Raw genomic sequence first — 18,980 nt, 5'->3', positions numbered from 1 at the left:
TTATTAACCTATTAAAAATTAAGAGTTAAAAACTATTTTAACCTTATATAAAAATTTTAAATAATTATTTTAATAAGTTTTTTTTTAATTTTATAAAGGGTATAATGTAATTATACATTATCAACCGTAATTTTTAACTTTTGATGGTTATTTGATGTTATTATTAGTTTTGTTTTGTTATAATTACTTTATAATTATAGATTTTAAATTTAAATAATAAAATTATATTTAATTGTAAATTTTATTATTTAATCGTGTTAATCGTGTTATTAATCGCGTCGTATCGCATACTGATACGTTTAATAAACGTGTTAATCATATCGTGTTACACGTATATTAAACGTATACGTATATATTTTTTAAATTTAAGATACGAATATTAAATGTGTCGTGTTCGTGTTTAACTTTAACGTATTTCGTATCTAATCGTATTTGACATATTTACGACGAGTTAACACGAATTATTAGATCTACATTTGATACCTGTTTTTGAAATTTCAAGATATTTAAAAGGTATTTTTAGACTTTCTGTCTCTTTTCTCCTTTTTTTTTTTTTTCACCTTCCTTCCCCTCTAATTAAGCCATTGCTCTCTTTTCTCCCTTTCAACTCACTTTCAACTCATCTAAACTATAATGACTTTCAACTACACAAGTTCTCCACACTTGACAACTGTTTTTAGAGTTTGATGATATTTAAAGGGTATTTTTGGACTTTCCCTCTTTTTCTCCTTCTCTCTTTACCTCCCTTCCCTTCTAATTAAGCCATCCCTCTCTTTCTATCATTTCCATTTCAACTCATCCCCATTCCTAATGCAAACGTTCTCAAGTAATGAGAGAATTATAAAGGACAAGGGAAGGTTTAGGGGAAGAAGGATGGGGAGTTGGTAGGAGTTGGAGGTGCTTCTGTTAAGAATACGTTAAGCATGAAATTGATGGTTAGGACTATGTAGCCATCGTACTTGCAATTTGAAATCTAAACCCATCCAATTTAGAGCATGACAAGAGAAGGAAGGTAGGCTATGGCTTATCTTTAAGGAAGGTTTCTATTACCTTCACTAAAATGGCTTTTGAAAAGGGTGAGAGAGGGATGGAGACAAAATAAATTAGAGGAGTTTGGAGTCAAAGTTTGTTTGGTTAGTGAGAAAGTAAAAGAAACTATAAGAAATTCTGTGTTCTATGTCTTTGTCTACAATTCGGTTTCATGTTAACAAACTTCAAAGATTGGGAATAGAAGAATAACTAAGGTGAATTTATTTGTGGTTTGTGAAGAAAAAAAAGAGTTAAATTTTTTGTTAATTTTTTAATTCTAAAAATAACAAGAAAGAAATGAAAAATGAAATAGACAAGTAAAACAAGAAAAAAATGAAATTAAAAAAAGAAAATAGTTAGTCCATAAAGATAAAATAAATAAAATAAATCTAATCGTTGATCTCTTGTTTGCATGGCCTAATTACTTGATACAATAATTTCATAAGGATAGAAATTCAATGGGCCACAAGGCTCAGTCCAATTTCCTATGAGTTTTACATTTTTTTATTTTCACAAAAATTAACACACAAATTATTTGAAATATTTTCATCAATATAAATATTCAATACCTCTTACCATGAAAAATATATTTATAATATGAAAAATAAAAGTTAAACATATAAAAATAAAAAAAAATTATTTTGAGAATTTCAAAAAGAAAAAAAAAAAGAAAAAGTAATAATTTTCCTTCCTGCATAAAGGGGACGTTGTAATTAAAATCATAATTATGTTATCCAAACACTCTTATCTCTTAAATTCAGCCTAAAAGAATTTTTTAATTTTTTATTATCATAAGAATAAATAAAGATTACATTAATAATTTTCATGCTTTCAGAATCTTTTCATTCAAATGGATAAGGAAGCCTTTGGGTGATTAATTCAACATTTTTATTATATCCAATGAATTAAGATTTAAGTAAATTTTTTCGACATAAAGTTTATATTCGAAAATCCCCAATCATTAATTTAAGGCATATATATATATATTAGGGATATTTCATAATGTTATTTTAAAATTTTAAACTTATTAATGTTCTCTTAAGAAAAATTAGAGTGCTTATTTTCTTTTCCGAATTTTAATTACCAACAAATAAAGGAAAAAAAAAAAACCTTAAAGAGGCCGGCTTTTATTTTTTGTAAGTAAAGCGGTGTTCTAGTCGGTAGTCCTTGCAAACTCCTCCCCCGACTTTTCTCAGATCTGTTTCTCTTTTCCCTCCGACATATAGAGAGAAACAGATAGAGCTCTTCTTCAATCGCCATAGCCATGGCAATTAGGTCTTTTCTTTTTCTTCTGCTTCTCTTCTTCTCTTCTCTAAATCCGATCCTTTCTCTTTACGAAGATCAAGTAGGCCTCATGGATTGGTAAGTTCAACTTCTCCTTTCGTATTCGCAATTGATTCTTCCCGCTATCTTGATTTTATTGAATTCTTTATTCTAATTTAGCTTTATTTTCTTTATTCTGATTAATTGTTTAATCTTAGGCATCAACAATTCATCGGGAAAGTGAAGCAAGCGGTGTTCCACACTCAAAAAACTGGTCGAAAACGAGTGGTAGTGTCCACTGAAGAGAACGTTATAGCTTCACTTGATCTCCGCCACGGCGAGATTTGTAAGTCCGATTCTATTCAATTGGTGCTGATTATTGAAATTTATTTTATTTAATTTATAGTTTTCTTCTTCAATTTTTTGTTTCAATCACTACTAAATTCTTAATGGATTTATGTTTGGTTGTTTTATGAAGTTTGGAGACATGTGCTTGCGACTAATGATGTTATTGATGGAATTGATATTGCTATTGGAAAATGTGAGTATTTTTTGAGTTGGTTTTTTTATTGTTAGTAATTGTATTACTCGTTTTAGTTTCCAGCTTGTGTTTGTTGAGTGTTGATCAGATATTTTGTTTGATTAAATGTTGGTTTTTCCTTCTGTTGTCAGTAAGGGAAGGTGTGCCTTCTTGCTTGTATAGCCCATTAAGTTTTGAATAAACATTTCATTCCTGCAGATGTCATTACTCTTTCATCGGGAGGAAGTATTTTAAGAGCATGGAACCTTCCTGATGGGCAGATGGTCTGGGAATCTTCTCTTCAGGGTCCAAAGAACTCAAAATCATTGTTATTGGTGCTGGTTAGTATTGGGGTTTTCATATGCCAAATTCTTTCCAGTTAACATAGTTTTTGTTCCTATCTCTTGGACACAGAGTCTGTTTTCAGTGGATCATGGTTTCTGAAAGTTATACCCTGCTATACTCTATTAGTTATCCTGTTATACAGTAAAGATTATTCTCATTAAGTTTTCATCTAAAAGATTTTAAGTTGTCTGTAATACATCCTATACAGCGAGGCTAGTATCTACAGAAGTGTGCTTCATTGAACATTTCTTATTATTGTAACTTGTGTCTTCCTGGAACTTTGTGCCCTGTCTTTTAACCAATCTTTAAAGCTGTATTTTGAGGGGTAGATAGAAATCATGGTTTATAATTTATTCTATAATTCTAAAAGACTATGGGATGACTTTATTAATATTATGCAGACAAATTTGAAAGTTGACAAGGATAATGTTGTCATTGTTTTTACCAATGGCCGTCTCCATGCTGTTTCTAGCATCGATGGTGAGGTTCTCTGGAAGAAGGATTTTGAAGCAGAAAGGTTAGTCCAGTTCGAAAGTTTTACATTTCAACAGCTTTCCCCTCCTCCCACTCCCCTTTGAAAATAATGGTATCATTTATGTATTGCATTGCTATGCTACCTGCAGCCTTGACGTTCAGCAGGTAATTCAGCCTCCTGGCAGTGATTTAGTATACGTTGTAGGATTTGCTGCTTCATCCCAGTTTGAGATGTATCAAATCAATGCCAGGAATGGAGAGTTGTTGAAGCATGAAAGTGCAGCCTTTTCTGGTGGGTTTTTGGGAGAAGTTTCACTAGTTTCTAGTGAGACACTTGTGGCTCTTGATTCCACAGGGTCAATTTTGCTAACAATAAGTTCTCACAATGGAAAAATTAGCTTTCAACAGACACCCATTTCAAATCTTGTTGGGGATTCTTTGGGACCAGCAGTAATAACACCTTCATCAGTTACAGGAATATTTTCACTTAAAGTGAATGCAATTACTATATTTATTAGAGTGATAGGTGAGGGAAAGTTGGAAGTGTTGGAAAAAACAAATCTTAAAACAGCTGTTAGTGATGCTCTCTCAATCTCTGAGGGCAAACAGGCATTTGCATTGATTCAACATGCAGGCAGTGAGATTCATCTCACAGTGAAGCCTGCGGATGATTGGGATGGTAATTTGCTTAAAGAAAGCATTAAAATGGACCGGCAACGAGGGCTTGTCCACAAGGTTTTCATAAATAATTATATCCGAAATGATAGGTCTTATGGATTTCGGGTGTTGATTGTGATGGAAGATCATTCATTATTGTTACTACAACAAGGTGAGATTGTCTGGAGCAGGGAAGATGGTCTGGCCTCAATAATTGATGTAACAACTTCAGAACTCCCTGTGGAGAAGGATGGTGTATCAGTAGCAAAAGTGGAGCACAACCTCTTTGAATGGCTTAAGGTATGGAATATGTATCTTTTAAATGATTTCAAGAATATTATGAGTTCTCATTGAAAAGCACATTTGTTGTTTACATTTAACTAAAAGCAACTATAGAATGCAATTAAATTTAAGTAATGCAACCCTTTTGATTGCTTTCAACAGGTTATTGATTATTGATTTTGTTTCTGATACATGTTGGATTTTGATATGGTACGAAGTCTTTCATGTGGTTCTGAAATTAGAAAGATTATGGATAGACAATGTGCGAGCATACTTTTTTGTGTATTCACCACAGAGTTTGTTAAATGGTTTTTAACTCTTTGAATGGTATTGTGTTGTGTTAGTTTTAATAACATGAACTTCCTATTGTCAAAGCATCCATAATTGCATTCATTATTTGAAAATGGACTTGAAGATGCATTTCTTTGATTGAATCCTCTCTGACAATGTGATTTTGACAAGATGCTCTGTTTTTTTTAAAGGGACATATGCTGAAGCTCAAGGGAACACTAATGCTAGCAAGCCCTGAAGATATGGCAGCCATACAAAGTATGAGGTTGAAAAGTTCTGAGAAGAGCAAAATGACTCGAGACCACAATGGCTTCCGGAAGCTGCTCATAGTACTAACAAGAGCAGGGAAGCTCTTTGCCTTGCATACTGGAGATGGACGAATTGTCTGGTCTCACTTGCTACAGTCTCTACACAAACCACAGGCGTGTCAACATCTGATAGGACTAAACTTGTATCAGTGGCAGGTTCCTCATCATCATGCTATGGATGAAAATCCATCTGTGCTTGTAGTTGGCAGGTGTGGTCCAAGTTTAGATGCACCAGGTGTACTTTCTTTCGTTGACACTTACACAGGAAAGGAGCTTAGTTCTTTAAGTCTCGCCCATTCTGTTGCACAAGTTATTCCACTGCCATATACAGATTCAACAGAACAGCGACTGCATCTGCTAATCGATGCTGATCAGCATGCACATTTATATCCAAAAACTCCCGAGGCTATTGGTATTTTCCAACGTGAGTTCTCAAACATATACTGGTACTCAGTTGAGGATGACAATGGCATCATCAAGGGGTATGCATTGAAGAGCAAGTGCACTAGTGAAGTGGCAGATGAATTCTGCTTTGACAGTAGGGAATTGTGGTCGGTTGTGTTCCCATCAGAATCAGAAAAGATCATTGCAACTGTCACGAGAAAATTGAATGAGGTAAAGTGTTTTTTCCCCTTCTGCTTATTTGTCGACCAGTGTGAGTCATCTTAGGAGTTTTCCAGACTCATTTCTACCATATAGCATTGTGCTCAAAGTAACTGCTCTCATGAGTATAGCTTTTGGTTATGCACTTCTCAGCCCAAGACTTTGAACCATTGCATGAGACATTCTTCATTTTTATTTTGTTTTGACTTCTTAATAACCAATTGTAGATGATTTTATTGTGCTTAATGCCATGTGGTTAATGGGTGTTATGGACGATAACTAAATTAATGTTGTTAATTCCCTATTGTGCATATTCTTCTGCATGTTTTGAATGTTAATTGGTGCATTGCTGCTCGTGCTGCATGTATAAACCATAATGAATGCTTTGTGATTTGAGATCTCCAGGTGGTTCATACTCAAGCAAAGGTGATAGCAGACCAGGATGTCATGTATAAATATTTATCAAGAAATCTACTTTTTGTGGCTACCGCTGCACCCAAAGCCAGTGGTGAAATTGGATCTGTTACACCAGAAGAATCGTGGTTGGTTGCATATCTTATTGACACTGTAACTGGTCGTATATTGCACCGGGTGACCCATCATGGTTCACAGGGCCCTGTCCATGCTGTAAGTTCTCATTTATTCCTCATATTAGTTTTACAAGCGGCTACAAAAGGGATGCAGTTGTTAATGCTTTTTGTTTCTTGTAGGTTTTTAGTGAGAACTGGGTTGTCTACCACTACTTCAATCTTAGAGCGCACAGATATGAGATGTCAGTCATTGAAATTTATGACCAGTCTCGGGCTGTAAGCAGACAAACTTGAATTATTTATGTTGAACTGCCTGTACCTCCAGTTCTGTTAAATTTATCTTTTCCAACTTAAATACCCTCCACAGGATGACAAAGATGTTTGGAAGCTTGTTCTTGGAAAGCACAACCTTACTTCACCGATTTCTTCATATTCTCGACCAGAGGTCATAACAAAATCACAGTCCTACTTTTTCACCCATTCTTTGAAATCTATAGCAGTGACATCAACAGCGAAGGGTATAACTTCAAAGCAGCTTCTGATTGGTACAATTGGTGATCAGGTTCGTTAAAATTTTCAGAAAGACCTAAATCATGAATATCTTTCCTGCTAATTATGAGCTGTTCATGTCTCCTTTTTTGAGAATTAAGCGTTATGCTCATTTCTACAAATATTAGTGTTGTATGGTACTTCTGCCTGTGGCATGATTTTAACCTTGTTTTACAGGTTTTGGCACTTGATAAGCGTTTCCTGGATCCTCGGCGATCAGTCAATCCCACACAAGCAGAGAAAGAAGAAGGAATTATACCACTAACAGATTCGTTGCCAATCATCCCTCAGGTTAGATTTGTTATGTTCTGTCCCCCATGCGAGCTTTTTCTTTCATTCTTTTTTTTTTGGGTATCATTATCTTCTTGAGAAATACTGTTCTATTGAGATGCTCCTTTAGTATGCACGAGGACATATACATATGGTGGAACTGGCCTGGCCAACCATGAGCATTTTATCAATTTAATCCATCCTTCTCTCTCTCTCTCTCTCTGTGAACTGATGGGGGTTGGGATAAGGGAATTGATTTTAAGTAGCATAACTGATGGCTGTTCGTAAATTGTTTCCAGTCCTATGTAACACATGCCCTTAGAGTGGAAGGTCTTCAAGGTATAGTGACTGTGCCTGCCAAGCTGGAATCAACAACCCTTGTCTTTGCACATGGAGTGGACCTCTTTTTCACCCAGCTCGCACCCTCAAGGACTTACGATTCGCTCACAGAAGATTTTAGTTATGCCCTACTTCTCATTACAATCGTGGCACTTGTAGCAGCAATCTTTGTAACGTGGATTTTGTCTGAGAGGAAAGAACTACAAGAGAAGTGGAGATGAGTAAGTCTCTGCTCATTACATTTGTGTACTAACAATTTTCCATTTTTATTAGATGACAGATGCTTTATGATTTGAATTTAGATTTAGGAGGTTCCCTCCTGACTTGTAATTCTTCTAAATTTTGTAGCATGCCCCATCATTTTAATTTCAATGTTTTACACGATGCAATATCTACGGTAAAAATCTCTTATTTTGTTGGCCTTGTTCTTGACCCGTAAACACCTAGCATGCGGGGTTTGTGGGGATGTGGTCCACTTGGCCCGAGTTTGTTCATCATTAATACAGCTAGAGTGGAGGTTATCATTGAAGGCTGGCTGAAGCCGTCAAAGACGTGGGCCATATATTGCAGCCCACAATGTCTCGACATGATTGATTCCCATCCACTCTAGCAAGCGAGTTAATGTTTTCTTGCATCGTGTCCAAAATCCCTTCTCAGAGTTCACACGACTTTCCCAGTTTTCTTCCCTCTCCCTCTCCCTCTCCCTGCCTCAGCAAAGTCCAAAACTTCTTTTAGACACTGGTTTTCACAGTGTTTGTTACTGTTTCTCTGGTAACCACATGTCCAAGCCACGCGTATCCATCAAAGGCTTAACAAAGAAGTTGAAGGATGAAGAATGAAGACTACAAAATGTCCATCAAATATTCTAATTAACCAAAGTTGAAAGTGACGTGAATCACAGAACTTCGATGTTTGAACTTTGAATTGGGATTGCCCCGTTCGCCACCTGCATTCCCCCTCCCCACCCCCAAACAAAACGACGACATATCCTGAAGGTCCTCTGTTTCTTCTGCCCCCTGAGTACCCCTGCCACCTCTGCAAACTGCTCAGTTCCCCCCCGGCCCCCCTCACTCTCGCAGTTGCATTATTACGTTCTGCTATTTCTCTCTCTCTCAGTCTCCTTCACTCCCATTCCCATATCTCCACTAAAAAAACCTTCGCTGTTAGCCTGAAATCAGCATGAAAACTCATCAACACCACCCAAAGCTAAAAACCCACCCACGTCCACTCTTCTCATGCGGATTTTTCCGTAATTGCACTCAATCCACCCTCAGCCCCACCACCCCCCACTCTCCTTCCCTCCCTCTTTCTTCCTCCCAACCACCACCTTCCTCTCCGCCGCCATCATCGACGCCACCTCATCCTTCACCGCCTCCTCCACCACCAGCGCGACCACCGAAAAACTCATTCCAGCAACGCCCAGAATCATCCTCTTCCTCCTCTTCGTCCTCTGCTTCCCATAGCTTCACTCAATGGAAATTCCCCATCCCCACTTCCCCGCTCCACCAACACCCATCTCAACCTACTCCTCATTTTCAACCACCGCCGCCGTCTCCTCCCCCTCCTCCGCCGCTTTCCTCCGCAAACCTCCAAGAACTCTTCCACATCGCCGAGCTTCAACTCAGCACCGGTTCACAATCAGAACAACTCGCTGCCCTCCAGCTTCTAGACCGCTCTCTCGTTCCCAACCCCCCATCCGACCCGATTTGCCCGCCTGAATTGATGCGCGGGATCGTTTCGAATTTAAAAAACGACGCAGGGGTAAAGCCAGCAACAAAAATTCTACTAGCGTTATGTTTGGCGGAAGGCAACCGCCACGTGGCTGTGGAGGCTGGAGCTGTGGGTGCGGTGGTGGAGGTAGTGGCGGAGCTGGAAGGAGCGGCGGCGGAGAGGGCGTTGGCGGCGCTCGAGCTCATGTGCACGGTGGCGGAAGGAGCAGCTGAGGTGAGGGCCCACGCGCTTGCAATGCCCGCGATGGTATCCGTCATGGGACGGTTGGCGGGAAGAGGGCGGGAATATGCCATAAGCGTGATCTCCGTGATTTACGGAGGCGGTTGCGTTGGAGGTGGCGGTGGGGAAGAACAAGAGGAGGAGATGGTACCGGCGCCGCCGGAGGAGGTTGCGCGGGCGGTGGTGTTGGCTTTGCAAGGGGAGTGTACAGCTAGGGGCAGGAGAAAAGGGGCCCAGCTCTTGAGGACGCTTCAGGAGTACGGACGGCTAGATTTAACCCAAGATGGGAATGAAGGGTTCTGATTCGTCCATGATTTCGGGGCTGTTTTCATTTCTCGGGAATTTACCAGTGTACTTTAGAGTTCACTACTATTTAAAGTTGGAAAAAAAATCCAGTGTGGGAATAGTGCGTTATTCCCACGTCTATAGCTGGACGTAATTAAAAAGTAGAAAAAGTTAGGTGGTCCAATTTAGAATATTATTGAAAATTTTCCGGTTCCTTTTATTCCACCCATGTCCTCCACCATCAGATGTGAAATTTGTCCAAGTAATCTTTTTGCTTTGTATCAAAGGGTAGAGATTCCAGAGTTTAATACTCATACGATTAGAAAGCTAAACTCTCCACACCTTAATTCTTTTTCCTCCTTTTAGGTGAAAAAGATAATTCAACTATTAGCGTAGAAAGCAAGAGTGGAGAGACATGTCCAAGCAAAAAAGCCAAAGGAGGTATGATTTTGTGCGTTGACGGTAAGATCCTGATAGCCTCAGCCGGCCTGCATGATCTTCCCATTAAGTAACAGCAAGGCAGTGTTACCCAAAGTGGAAAATAAACATTCTATGTAGTAATTTTAACAAATTTTCACCTAATTTAAATGAATAGTCCTAAGGACCCAACAACAAAACAATCATTTAGTTTCATTCTCCTAATCTCAAGATAATTATCTTTCTAGTTTCTGCAGAAAGCAAGTAAAGGTTCCATTAAATACAATTAGTGCACCAATGAGCCTAATTAACCGTCCATTTATTGCGGAAATAATTACTCTATCAGTTAAAACACCAAAGAATGCTTGACTTAATATTGTTTTATGATACGAGGACCATGTACCTGATGGCAATGCTGCCGCAAACTGACATGATTATACTCTTATCAACTATTAATAGTTTGCTAATTAACTCATCATCTTCATAGTCTTTTATAAGATAAAACTATAGTTTTAGGGTAAAAAGAACAAATTAAAACAAACATAAAATTTTAGTCATAAACTAACCAAATCATCCAAACTTTAATTAACAACGTCTTAGTTTTAGCATAATCTGATATAAATCAATTTTACTGTATACAAAATTATAATTTTAATATAATTTTTAAAAATTAAATATTAATATCACATCAAATATTGCAAAAAATATATAGATTTCAATTTTATTTCGAACAATTATAAAGATCTTAAGCTACTTATAAACGTTAAAGTCAAGTTAACAAATTTAAGAGAGATTAATGATCCCTTTAACATTAGAATTGACCCTACTTAAAAGTGGAATGAAAGTGTTCAAAACGTTTTGGGTTCTTTATACCCTCACCATCATGAAAAGAAGATGATTTCATAAAAAAGTCCATAACAAAGCATCCATCTCTGTATATTATTTTATTCTCTTTACCCTTCCAAATTCTATCTTGGTTTTCAATGCAAGTACCCTTCTTTTTTTTTTTAATCTCATTTTTTGTTCTAAGCATTGCCTTCTGTTCTGTCCACCTTCCTCTACTAGTACATTCTCTTTACCGAATTGATATTCTCCCTGTCACAGTTCAAATCTGCAAATACTGCTAGAATTATCCAGGGACTAGCTAGATGTATTCTTTTCGGTGGCTCCTAGGTGTTCTGCACCTGGTTGTATGGGGTTCAACCTTGCAAAACATCCGGGCCATTCCACCACGGGATCCGGTTCAATGCAACGGAACAGTCTGCACCCTCTACAATTCCTATGGTGCATGGGGAGATCGGAAGGACTGCCACTTCAAAACTGTTGCATACCCAACAACAGAAGAAGAGCTTCGCTTGGCCGTGGCCTATGCCAATAAGAACAAGTTCAAGGCGAAAGTAGTCAGCAAATTTTCACACACCATCCCAAAACTAGCCTGCCCTTCCTCGCGGTCTGATGATTCGTTGTTGATAAGTACAGCAAAATATGATTCGAACATCGAAATTGACTCGGCCAATTTCGCTGTGACAGCCGATGCAGGAGTGGCCCTACGAGAGCTGATTGATAAGGTTGAAGAAGCCGGGCTAAGTCTAGTGGCTGCGCCGTACTGGGAGGGCGTGAGCGTTGCCGGGCTGATAAGCACCGGGGCGCATGGGAGCTCATGGTGGGGTAAAGGAGGAGCTGTTCACGATCATGTCATTGGCCTCAGCCTTATAGTTCCTGCTAGTGAATCAGAAGGGTATGCAAAAGTAATCCAAATTGGAGCTCAAGATCAACTTCTTAATGCAGCAAAAGTATCATTAGGAGTTCTGGGGGTCATCTCCAAGGTCAGTATTTCTGTTCTTTCTTTGACTTGCTGTGCTAATCATTGATTAGGATCTTGGATTATATTAAAGCTGGTGCCAACAATCTTCAGAAAAGGTGTACGTTAGAGTTTGGCAGATGGCTGGAATCTTGTCTAACCAAATCAATGCACGCGGAAGAAATCAAAAAAATCCAATAGAATGTAAAAATCTTTAAAGATTTTCTTTGGAAACTCAATAGAGGAGATATAGCTAACTGCTTTCTAGGAAAAGTACAAAGAAACTGATAATAGGGACTGCCTTAATTGCATTTGTCTGTATTATGTTATGCCCTTAATTTTCTTTCGCATTGCTGCTTTTCATATCCGTTGTCTAAATGAACGATAGGTGAAGTTCTCTCTAGAGACAGGATTCAAGAGAATCATTACATTTAACTACACAGACGATTCTTTAATTGAAAGTGAATTCATCGAACATGGAAAGAAATATGAATTTGGAGACATCACTTGGTACCCATCAAAACATACAGCTGCGTATAGATATGACAGCAGAGTTTCCATGGACGCCTCTGGCGATGGAATTAACGACTTCCTTGGTTTTCAAGACAATGAAATTTTGGCCTCCGAATCAGTCAGAGCAGCAGGTAAAGCTTCACTTGTCACTAGTATTTCACACGCACCTTTCGCTAGGAAGTGAAAAATAGATATTAATGCCTTGGTTTCAATTATGTGGAAATATTGCAGAAAAGGCATTCGAGAGTGCCAAAAACGTCAATGGGAAATGCACGCTGGCAGCCATTACTTTGGGGTACAAGAAACTGATTGCCAATGGATTGAAGAACAATGGCCTGATTTTCACAGGCTACCCAGTTGTGGGCCGCCAAGGAAAAATGCAAGCATCTGGTTCTTGTTTGTATTCACCTATCACGAGAATCGATAGCTCATGTGCTTGGGATCCAAGATATAAAGGGCTTTTCTTTTACGAGTCAACTGCAATATTTAGTGTTTCAAAGTTCGGAGAATTCATCCGAGATGTTAAAAGATTAAGGGACCTAAAGCCAGAAAAATTTTGTGGGGTTGATCTCTATAACGGGTTTCTGATTCGTTACATCAAGGCTTCAAAGGCGTATCTAGGTCAATCCGAGGACTCCATAGTTGTTGATTTCAACTATTATCGTGCAGATGATGCTTCCACTCCGAGGTTAAACCAAGATGTAATTGAAGAAGTTGAGCAGATAGCCTTCCTCAAATATGGGGCTCGGCCACACTGGGCCAAGAATAGGAACCTGGCATTCTTGAATGTGCAAACTAAGTACCCAAACTACAATAAGTTCCTTGCAGCAAAGAAGCAATTAGACCCACAGAACATGTTCTCCAGCGAATGGTCGGACCAGATATTATTCGGAAAAGAAGCTGTTAAAAGTGATGGATGTGCCTTGGAAGGGCTGTGCATATGCTCGGAAGACAGACATTGCAGTCCAAGCAAAGGGTACTTTTGCAAGCCAGGTCTTGTTTACACTGAAGCAAGAGTATGCAGATATCCACCATCCTCCACGCTGATTTAGTTTTCCAGCAGATTCTTTTGTTTTCTTAAATTAAGAAACAATTCTTAATTAATTCATTAATTAATTTGAATTGCAAAGCAAAAGGATCTGTGCTTGTGAATGGAAAACAGGAGTTGTGGCCTCCAAGTCCTGGAATTATTGCAACATTCGTGCTTTCACCGTCCTTTACAGTTTTGGCCTATTGGAACCAATTCTGTATTTAAAAAATACTTCAAATTGTTTATTTAATAATAAGGACTTCTCCATAAACATAATCACCCTTATTTTGTGTCATCCAATTACTTAGATGAGCTGGTTTAAAAGAATAAAAAAAAACTTTTTTAAATTCTTAAAATGATATCTTTCATGATTTTTTTTTCATATTTTATAAATAGAATATTCATATCGTGAAAATTATATATTTTTCACTTATGACCGCTTGATAATATACTATTATTGATCATAAATTTTTCTATAATAAATAAATACGCATATACATATATATATATATATATATTTATATTTTATGTGTACTTGTCGATAAAAATAAATTATATTCATAATGTCTTATGATTGGTTGTATATATATACATATATATATATATATATATATACATATATATATATATATATATATATATACATATATATATATATATATATATATATGGAATCAAAATGCAAAAGAAGCCTTATGTTCTGTCAGCCAGGCTGGCCTAATCTTTCTCTTGAAGCTATTTGCTGGTTGCTGTTATCACCATCGCTATCTTTAATTTTCAGGAAATATGTTATATCTTCTATATATATATATATATTAATTTTAAAAACAAAATAATTTAATTATATTAAAAATACGAATCACTTAAGTGGTGGATTAATAAAATCTAGGTGTACCATGAGAAATGGCTCTCTATACCACATTGTAACGCCTCCGAAGAGGCTCACACTCGTCTTCCTTAACCTAAAAGGTGTGAACAACCCTCTCAAATACCACTTCTCTGTTGCTCAGCCAAAAACAAGTTATTCAGCAACCCAAGATGGAAGAAAGCTCAACCTTCAAAGCTAAGTGCTAAGCTTATCTAGCAGCAATACTGCAAAAGCTAGGAGAAAAACTTTTTGCTGCAAATACAAAAACAGAACACATGGCCCACCCGAAACTAAGAAACAGAAAACAGGTTCCATGTGTTAGATTTGGTGTTGGGCAACTGCTTGTGTGGGGCTCAACCCTGCAAACTATCCAGGCCTTTCCACCGCTGCAACGGAACAGTCTGCACCCTCTACAACGCCTACGGTGGTACATGGGGAGATCGAAAGGGTACTGCTACGTTACAAACGTTATATATCCAACAACAGAAGAAGAGCTTTGCTTTGCTTAGCTTTGCTCAAGGTGAACGTACCTAGTGAGCAAATTTTCTCATTCCATTCCGAAACTAGCCTGCCCTTCAACACATTCCGGAAATTCATTGTCGATCCGTCCAGCAAAATATGATTCGAGCATCAATATTGACTCAGCCAGTTTGGCTGGCTGTTTCAGTAGATGCTGGAGTAGTGCTAGAAGAACGGATCGATGAAGTTGAAGAAGCCGGGCTAAGTCTAGCCGCTGCGCCTTCTTGGGAGCGTGTGACCCTAAGTACAGCAAAGTCCGGAAATTCATTGCTGATAACTACAGCAAAATATGATTCAAACATCGAAATTCACTGGTCCAATTTGTCTGTGACTGTAGATGCTGGAGTAGCGCTATACGAGAACTGATTGACAAGGTCGAAGAAGCTGGGTTAAGTCTAGTGGCTGCGCCTTATATAGGAAGGGATGAACGTTGCCGGGCTGATACGCACCGGGGAGCATGGGAGGTCATGGTGGGGGAACGCAGGAGCTATTCATGATCATGTCATTGGAATTAGCCTTATTGTTCCTACTACTGAATCAGAAGATTATGGAAAAATAATCCAAATTGGACCTCAAGGTCAACTTCTTAATACAGCAAAAGTTTCATTGGGACTTTTGGGGTAGTTGTCTATTCTCGTAGTATTCTTTATTTCTTTGACTTGCTGCTATATTATTGTTTAGGATATTCCTGGCTTATAGCATAGCAGGTAGATGCAAGTGCAATCTTAACTTTAGTTGGAATCTTTTCTAGGAAAACTTCCAGTCAGCCTTAAATTTGTTGAGAACTTGGAAGTTGGAACTAAAGGAAACATAGAAGAAAAGCAATCAAACTTTTGAGTGAGCTTAGATATACATTTTCCTATTTGTCTAATGAAGTAGATTTATAATTGCCCGAATAAATAATAGTAGGTGAAATTGTCTCTAGAGCATAACATATAACTAATGGCACAAGCGATGCTCTCATTGAAAATGAATTCATACAACATGCTAAGAAATATGAATTTGCAGACATTATTTGGTATCCATCAAGACATGCAGCTGCGTATAGATATGACAGCACAGTTTCCATGGATACACCTGGGGATGGATTAAATGACTCTATTGATATCCAACCAAGTTCTATCTTGTTCTCCCTATCGGTCAGAGCAACAGGTAATTAACCATCACATGAAACTGATCTCCTGCAAGTTAAGTCATATATTAATGCATAGATTTAAATATGTGAAAACTTTGCAGAAAAATCGTTCGAGAGTGCCAAAAACGTCAGTGGAAAATGTTCGTTGGCAGTAACTAGCTAGTGTGGAGGCGCAAGAAACTGGTTGCCAATGGATTGAAGAGCAATGGCCTGAATTTCATAGGATTCCCAGTTGCCGTTCGCCAAGGAGAGATGCAGACATCTGGTTCTTGTTTATATTTATCCACAGCTGATAGTTAATGTATTTGGGACCCAAGGAATAACGGAGTCTTGTATTCACCCGAGACGTGCAAAGATTAACGGATCTAAAGCCAGAAAACTTTTGTGGGGTTGATATGTACTTTGGGTTTCTGATACGTTACATCAAGGCTTCAAAGCCATATCTAGGTCAATCCACAAGGACTCCGTTGTTGCTGATATCGACTGTCATCGTGCTGATGATGCTTCTACTCCAAGGTTAAACCAAGATTCTTTAAGGATGGGGCTAGGCCACACCGGGCCAAGAATAGGAACCTGGCATTCTTCAATGTGCAAAGTAAGTATCCAAACTATAACAAGTTCCTTGCAGCAAAGAAGCAATTGGACCCACAAAACATGTTCTCCAGCAAATGGTCAGGATGGATGTGCCCTAGAAAGGGCTGTGCGTATGCTCCGAAGACAGACATTGCGGTCCAAGCAAAGGGTACTTTTGCAAGACAGGTCTTGTTTACAATGAAGCAAGAGTAGGTAGATATTCACCATCCTCCGTGGTACTGTAATAACAATGTAATAAACCTGTTGTGTTATCTAATTCCGAAGTGACAACGGTGATCATTTTGAACCTTAATTAAATTGAAGGTCATCGGTTCTTAATTTGCACTAATTTTCTTAAGATGTTGGTTGGGCAAAGATGTTAATTATTATAGCACATAATTATCAGAAATATGCCATAATATATAGTATCCAAGTAATTTGTTCCAAATCTTACCTAATCCATGATTGTTTCTTAGCTTAATGTAATAATTTTGATATTTCAACTTTTCGACCTCAAATAATAAATTGATCATAATATTATTTGACAATCTTAAATTTAGTATAGTGAGATGATGATATATTAACAAAAGTTCATAGTATGAGAATTATTATAATTTCTCTTTAATATATTTTTAATGACCACATTCAAATTCGATTCATAATGAAATTCAATTTAAATAAATAAACAAACATATATATAGATTTGGATAAAAAATATATGTATACGTAACAAAAATAATTTAGTACTAATGGTCAAGGTAATTAAGCCAAAACTAGGATAAATTGGAAACATGGGTGGCAAGATAGATTGGATTAACTCATTGATCACTGTATAATCAAGTAATTAATCTGCACGAAGTAATGTGAGAACTTAATTAATTATATAGTCAAGGAAATCTTAATTAGGTCTACTCCTAGGCTTGTGATTAAAGAAATAAATTAACCAAAGGAGAAAATTACTACTCTAGAATCCCCCTAATTAAGGCTTAAAAGAAAAAACTATACATTTTGCATTGCTATTTCCATGCAATTTCTGTTCACATCTTTGTTCTTTTACACTTTCAAAAGGGAATCATCAGCCGTTCATTGTTTTATTTGTCAGTTTATGAGGAAATCTGCAGGAGAATCAAGAGCCAGCTGACTAGATATAGGGAGCTCATGCAGAAACGGCCACCAGTTATATGTACTCCAATCAAAGGGTCATTCCTTACAGCAACAAGAGCTAGCTCTGTCGTCCCTGCATTCTTCAACAACTTCCTCCAGCTTACTTTTTCGCGACCTGACTCACCAGCGATATGCCTTTTAAACCTAGCTAGCTAGGCCAGCGTTCATGAAGCACTGAGCTGCTGACTAGTGACGTAATAATATATGTATATATACATATATATTGATATTGTATGCATTTACAGCTACAAGGGCAGAAGGCTAGACTAGTGGCAATTCGGTGGGAATTTTGCATGAAAGAGGCGCGCGCGTGATGATCCTCAGGAAACCTCAAGCTATGGAGTAGTAGTATGTACAACTACAGTTGAGTTTTTTCAACATTTTGCTTTGCGACCTTAATGGCTGATGAAATCTGCTCCAGAAAAGGAAAAGTGATGGCGTAGATAGGGTTCATGACGTGGCTGCTAAGGAGTTATTTCTGCTTTGTAGCTATGGGTATAGGTTACATAGGCCTGCCCATTTGACTTCAAGCAAGGCTCAAAAGTTTCATGCAGTGTTGAACGAATGAGCCTGATGAGGACATGGGTGAGCTGAATTATTAGTCATTTCGACTTTTTGGGTGTTGTTTTCACAGCAGAATACATACATACATATATATATATATATACATACATATATATACATATATATATATATATATATATATATAGAGAGAGAGAGAGAGAGAGAGAGAGAGAGAGAGAGCCAGGCAGTAAGGATAACAATAATGTCTTGGCCAACTGCGCCCCACGTATTTGTACATACTACTCCACTTAATCAAAGCCTATATTTAAGGGGCAATCAAATACATATAGTAACAGTGGAACGCATGATAAAGTTGATCTGATGATAAGTTCAAAAGGAGAGGCAAAGCCCCACTAGTACGTGTCATTCTCCATAGCGGCATATAAGCTGATTTGATGTCCATGAACCATGAAAAATGAATATGAATATATACTGACATATATCGGTTGTCTCAAATACTACTTAACTTTATCTGATATTTTTAGCTCATTTGGACAACTAGATGTACTGGTACCCTCCTTTTTTGTTAATCTTCACCCCAACCATTATTTTAGCTAGTTAATTGCTGGCTAAACTTGGTTAACTTAGAACATATTAGAGCAATTGGCAGGGAAAGGTATCTTCCTCATTCAATGCTGTTACAGTAATTGATTCATAATACTTTCAAATGGTAACTAAGGGATGAAGCAGGCTTAGTTTAA

General features: G+C 37.7%; 3 protein-coding genes and 1 pseudogene across 3 annotated transcripts; all 4 read left to right on the top strand.

Moving 5' to 3' along the window:
* Positions 1 to 2,157: 2,157 nt before the first annotated feature.
* LOC18587952 (uncharacterized) lies at positions 2,158 to 7,864 on the top strand. Its single transcript, XM_007012030.3, has 12 exons — positions 2,158 to 2,391; positions 2,511 to 2,638; positions 2,771 to 2,833; positions 3,032 to 3,153; positions 3,559 to 3,674; positions 3,781 to 4,588; positions 5,053 to 5,784; positions 6,178 to 6,399; positions 6,483 to 6,578; positions 6,670 to 6,864; positions 7,029 to 7,142; positions 7,421 to 7,864. Exons 1-12 carry the CDS (start codon positions 2,294 to 2,296, stop codon positions 7,679 to 7,681), a joined length of 2,955 nt encoding a protein of 984 aa, XP_007012092.3. The 5' UTR covers positions 2,158 to 2,293; the 3' UTR covers positions 7,682 to 7,864.
* Positions 7,865 to 8,099: 235 nt separating this feature from the next.
* LOC18587951 (ARM repeat superfamily protein) lies at positions 8,100 to 10,009 on the top strand. Its single transcript, XM_007012029.3, has one exon. It carries the CDS (start codon positions 8,640 to 8,642, stop codon positions 9,711 to 9,713), a length of 1,074 nt encoding a protein of 357 aa, XP_007012091.3. The 5' UTR covers positions 8,100 to 8,639; the 3' UTR covers positions 9,714 to 10,009.
* A 1,012-nt stretch (positions 10,010 to 11,021) lies between these two features.
* Positions 11,022 to 13,733, top strand: LOC18587950 (L-gulonolactone oxidase 3-like). Its single transcript, XM_007012028.3, has 3 exons — positions 11,022 to 11,938; positions 12,302 to 12,557; positions 12,658 to 13,733. The coding sequence occupies exons 1-3, from the start codon at positions 11,261 to 11,263 to the stop codon at positions 13,476 to 13,478; spliced, it is 1,755 nt and encodes a 584-aa protein (XP_007012090.3). The 5' UTR covers positions 11,022 to 11,260; the 3' UTR covers positions 13,479 to 13,733.
* A 619-nt stretch (positions 13,734 to 14,352) lies between these two features.
* Positions 14,353 to 16,796, top strand: LOC18587949 (L-gulonolactone oxidase 3-like; annotated as a pseudogene).
* The last annotated feature ends 2,184 nt before the right edge of the window (positions 16,797 to 18,980 follow it).

The sequence above is a fragment of the Theobroma cacao genome, chromosome 9, assembly GCF_053813885.1.
Source record: "Theobroma cacao isolate CCN51 chromosome 9, ASM5381388v1, whole genome shotgun sequence".
Taxonomy (NCBI): domain Eukaryota; kingdom Viridiplantae; phylum Streptophyta; class Magnoliopsida; order Malvales; family Malvaceae; genus Theobroma; species Theobroma cacao.
The sequence above is the reverse complement of the archived record's forward strand: the minus strand, read 5'-3'. Positions and strand labels throughout refer to the sequence as shown.